This window comes from Triticum dicoccoides, chromosome 2B (assembly GCF_002162155.2).
Source record: "Triticum dicoccoides isolate Atlit2015 ecotype Zavitan chromosome 2B, WEW_v2.0, whole genome shotgun sequence".
In the NCBI taxonomy this organism is placed as follows: domain Eukaryota; kingdom Viridiplantae; phylum Streptophyta; class Magnoliopsida; order Poales; family Poaceae; genus Triticum; species Triticum dicoccoides.
Window position 1 is genome coordinate 22,961,135 of NC_041383.1, and position 4,997 is coordinate 22,966,131.

Consider the following 4,997-nt stretch of genomic DNA (forward strand, 5'->3'; position numbering starts at 1 on the left):
CGTCATAGAGCTGTTAGGGTGAACGGCGTCCCCTGATGTTGCAACCGCGTCGTGGAGGTTCGGGCTCCGACCACGAGGGGTCTATCCTGGACCCCACCTCGACCGACAGAGTCCACACCATAGGCTCTGATGAGTAAGAGTATGGCATGGGAGAATGTGGTGGCTAGTGTCCCATGTGGGCCGTTCCGTGTCACATGTCCCACTCTTCCTCGCCAGCGATTGAACCTTCACTTTGGAGGTCTCACGGCCGTAGGACATGGGCACGAAAAGAAGTACAAGGACGGGTGCCGACGAAGATTACACTAGGTTTTATGTTGCATGTATAAAAAACAACAAAGCCTTTAGTCCCAAACAAGTTGGGGTAGGCTAGAGGTGAAACCCATAAGATCTCGCAACCAACTCATGGCTCTGGCACATGGATAGCAAGCTTCCACGCACCCCTGTCCATAGCTAGCTCTTTGTCGATACTCCAATCCTTCAGGTCTCTCTTAACGGACTCCTCCCATGTCAAAATCGGTCTACCCCGCCCTCTCTTGACATTCTCCGCACGCTTTAGCCGTCCGCTATGCACTGGAGCTTTTGTTACGCCCCAACGAAAATCTTTTGGGTTTCATCTCCATAAGAGTGGCTGAGTTTTTACGTTGGCTCGCCAAGCCTATCACAACCCTTCTCCTTTACCCGGGCTTGGGACCGGCTATGTTGAGACAACATAGGCGAAGTTTTTATGTTGCATGTATAATTGTGTAAATTTGAGATTGACTATGGAAAAGGACACTGAAGGGTAATCGGCCAGCGGACACGTCAAGATGAGCCCACGGATGTTTTAGAGAACAGATTTGCTGAGTGCGGCTGTGGAAGTGGTGTGAGTGATTTGAGGACAGATCAAGTGGTGCGTTTAAACAAAATGCCCACGGGGCCCACCGAGCAGGAGACCCATTTTTTGAAAAACAAAGGGCATAGCAATAGGGAGAGTGACAGTCCAGCATAGGCGTGCATGGCAGCAGGAAGGATCGCCATCGGCCTCTCTGCATGATAACAACTTTCTCCTGTTACATAGTAGATTGTCTTCTCCGGCCAGCAAACAATCACCCTGACCCCCATCCCCCGATGCACCACCACCACCATCCATCATCCATCATCCATCTCTCCGAGCTCCGACCTCCTCCCTCTCTGCAGCTGCTGCTGTTCTCTGCTCTGAAAACGATTTCACCTCCCACTACTTACTCTGAAATCCCGGGCCTCCGGGTTTCCCGGCCGGCCTCACTCGCTCTCTCTCCTCTCCTGTACTACTACTAGTAGCCGCCAGCCGGCCAGCGGCATCACTCTCTCCCGTAGCTCGCCTTAACTACCGCCTGACAGGCATCGCCCTCTCCCGTAGCTCCGTCTCAAACTTTCAAACTCCGCTCTGTTCCCTCCCACCACCTGCGCCAAGCAAAGCAACACCTCGTTGCACCCTTTCCATCCATCAATCAAGGCTAGATCGGGAGGCATGAAGTGGTACTCGCGGAGCCGCTCCGTGCCGGCCACGCCCAGGGGCCTCCCGGCCGACGCCATCGCCGGCGGCAACCCCGGCCCCGGCTGCATGTCCATGGTCCACTACCTCATCTTCGCCCCCGGCGCCGGCTGCGTCGGCCGCCCTCCCTCCAACGACTCCGCCGCCGCCGCCGTCGTCTCCGGCTCCCACAAGCTCAGCTCCTCCTCTCCCGCCTCCCACCAGAAAGGTGATTAGCCACTGCAGCAATTGCAATTGCGAGCTACTAGTCCGTAGAAACTGGTTTCATTTGGGTTGACACATCCGATCCATTTGCAAATGCAGGGCTGGAGGCGCCGAGGAACAGCCTGGAGCTGGACGCGGACCAGCTGCGGGACATCCAGATCGGCGTGCAGGTCGAGCCGGCCTTCGACGCGCTGGCGGTGGCCGGGAGGCGGAGCACCGGCAGCAGGGCCACCGCGCCGCCGTCCGAGGCCGGGACCCCGCGCACGCCCAGCCTCGTCGCGCGCCTCATGGGCATCGACGGCCTCCCCGACGACGCCTGCTCGCCGTCGCCAGGCCTCAAGAAGGGCACCAATAATCCCAAAGCGGCTGCGGCGGCCGTCAAGGAAAAGAAGAAGCGGGTCATCCCGGAGTCCATGAATCGGCAGCCGCTGCGGAGCCTCAGCTGCAACGTCGGCGCCGGCGACGCCAGGTCGCTCCCGGACACGCCGCGTGCGTCCGCCTCGTCAGCCAGGACGGCCTCCGCGTGGGACGTGGTGGACCGCCCGCGGCTGTCGTTGCAGGTGCTCAAGGAGAACGTGCTCGACCGGGCGGCGCAGTACATGTCCATGCCCACCTCGCCGACGTTGGCCAAGAAGAAGAAGGATAGGAGGGACGGGGACGCCGTGGGGCACCGGCGGAGGGACGCCAAGGAGCACGCGCGCGAGATCGTCAGGCAGGCCAAGGAGACCGTCACCAACCGCAAGTCCGGCGGCAAGCAGAAGCCGACGGCGGCGAGCGCCGGCAGCAACGACAAGGAGAACGCGATTCCGTTTGCGGTGGAGGACAAGAAGATGGTGGTGGTCCAAGCTCCAGCGACAGCAGGCTCCATCGTCGCACCGACCGCGCCGCCGACGCCGCAGGCCAAAGCACAAGCTGATCAGCAGCAGCCACACGCCCCGAGGCTCGCACCGCCCCCGCCGCCGATGCGCGCGAAGCCAACGCGGCCACCTCCTCCGCCACCGCCACCGGATCATCCAATTCCAACCACGTCGACCAGAGCGGCGCCGCTGTCGCCGCAGGCCGTCCAGTGCAAGCGCCCACCGGACGGGTGCGAGCGCTTCGCGACGCGGGTCAAGAAGCCGCCGGCCGAGACAACGATTGAAAAGGCGGCACCACCGTCGTCTCCCTCCGCAGTCGCAGGAGCCACCGCGCCGGCGGCGAGCTCGCACGCGCGCGTCGTCGACCAGCACCACCGCCGCAGATTACTTCTTCCCGCCGTGGCGTCCACATCGTCGTCGTCCTCGTCGCTGGAGGACGACCCTGAATACGGCTACCTGCGGACGGTGCTGGAGCGCGGCGGGTTCATGCGCGCAGTGCCGCCGCCGCACCGGCCGTTCAAGGGCCACTCCATGTCATCCCCGGTGGACCCGATCGTGTTCCACCTCCTGGAGCTGGACCTCCCCGCGGACGACGCCGACGACCGCCGCCAAGGCCCGCTCCGGCACCGGTGGAACCGGAAGCTCCTCTTCCACCTCACTGAAGAAATCATCGCCGACCTCCTCCACCTCGACGACCACAGCGCCTCCTCCTCAACAAGACCGCACGGGCCGGCGCTGCTATCCAAGTTATGGAGCACGGTGAAGGCGTTCCCGGCGGCGGACTGCAGGGTGGTGGGCGACATCGACGCGCTGGTGGCACTGGACCTGGACTCGGCGAGCGTGCGGGGGCTGGCTCAGCACCCGGCGGTGGCGGAGGAGGCCGGCGACGTGGCGGAGGACGTGGCGGAGCTGGTCCTGGACGCGCTCCTCAGGGAATCTCTCCCTCCGTCCCGGTCGCGGTCGCCGGCACGTGCGCCGAGGTAGCTAGCCGTTGGCGCAGTCGTGACGCCGGGTGACGTCGCCGGATCCCAACGGAATCAGCGGGGGACGGGCGGGCGCTGACACCCATGCGGCGGGCGGGCGTACGCTCCCCGGCAGGGCGGCCGTACCAACCGACCGCCGCTGTGGCTCCCTCAGATCACTGCTCGACGGCCGCGATGACGACGGGTGGCTCCGCCTTGGTGTGCGTGCGCATGGGCTTTTACTACTCCTGGTAGTAGTAGTTCTCCAAGAGTTACCATAGTTACTTTGTTTCTCTCTTTTTTCTCTCTCTTTTTAATTTGAGATTTCAGATGTACATAACGAACCATGAATCTCAACTTGTAATTTTGATCAACAGCATCATGATACATAACGTTCCCTTCTCTCATTTTCCTTTCGTACGAACCCTCGCCGATATTGGCCACCCACACTTGCGCGCCGACGAGCCGGAAATCGTCGTGTGAAGAATGCGCAACTTTGCGAAAATGTCACTACAACCACAAGAATGTTCATCTCGCATGGAATGAGCTGAGTATGGTCAAATGAGGATTTCATGTTGATCCAAGGACTCAAACTGCAGCTTGGAAAACACCATAAAAGTATCGGATTGATGATGTTGGGGTACCATCGCCTAGGATCGATGTCGACACAATCTGCTGATGCATATGCTAGATCCCTCAATGCATGCATGCATGGATGCAATTGGAGTTTTGAATGTAGATCTCGACGGCCAGCATTGGACATCATAATGTGGGCAGCAGTGGTACCTTGTTCTGGTAGGGCCAAAAGAGGCAGGGGGTATCAAGTAGGAGTATCAACATTAGTAGTACTAGTACAGACTGGATCAGCATGCATGCTTGCTTTCAAAATCTCACCGGTAATCTCAGCAGCAGTATATTAACTATCCCATCAGTACCTGTACCTGCAGCATCATTTTTATATCGTTTCAAACTGAAACGGAGAGAGAGAGAGAGAGAGAGAGAGAGAGAGAGAGAGAGAGAGAGAGAGAGAGAGAGAGAGAGAGAGTGTTGTGCAAAGGATCAGCATCTTTGTGGGGAAATGGCACAAACCCTGATTATAAAATGTACAGACAGCAAACTCAAGGACTGTGAAAAGCAGAGAGATATTGTTTCTTGCTTAGTTTTCTTGCCGATGCTGAATCATTTGTACTTTTCCATGGAATGTCTTTTCCCTGATTTTGATGGTTTAGTTTAGCTAGGGACTTGTGGCAATGCTTCAAACTGTTTGTTTCTGTCCCACATAGTACACGCCCCATTTGGTGTCATGCTTCTGTCTCTTTTGTGTTGGCCTCGGCCGGTGCACCTCAGGCGGTTAAAATTTGGATTCGTGTACATTAATTTGGCTGGAATGTGTAAGGGAATAAGTGCACTATACTTTATAAAATACCTCAATGTGTTTCTCTCTCATAATTTGGCTGGGTT

General features: G+C 58.2%; 1 protein-coding gene across 1 annotated transcript; it reads left to right on the forward strand.

The window, feature by feature from the left end:
• The first annotated feature begins 1,163 nt into the window (after positions 1-1,163).
• LOC119361860 (verprolin-like) lies at positions 1,164-3,934 on the forward strand. Its single transcript, XM_037627016.1, has 2 exons — positions 1,164-1,721; positions 1,817-3,934. The coding sequence occupies exons 1-2, from the start codon at positions 1,490-1,492 to the stop codon at positions 3,556-3,558; spliced, it is 1,974 nt and encodes a 657-aa protein (XP_037482913.1). The 5' UTR covers positions 1,164-1,489; the 3' UTR covers positions 3,559-3,934.
• The last annotated feature ends 1,063 nt before the right edge of the window (positions 3,935-4,997 follow it).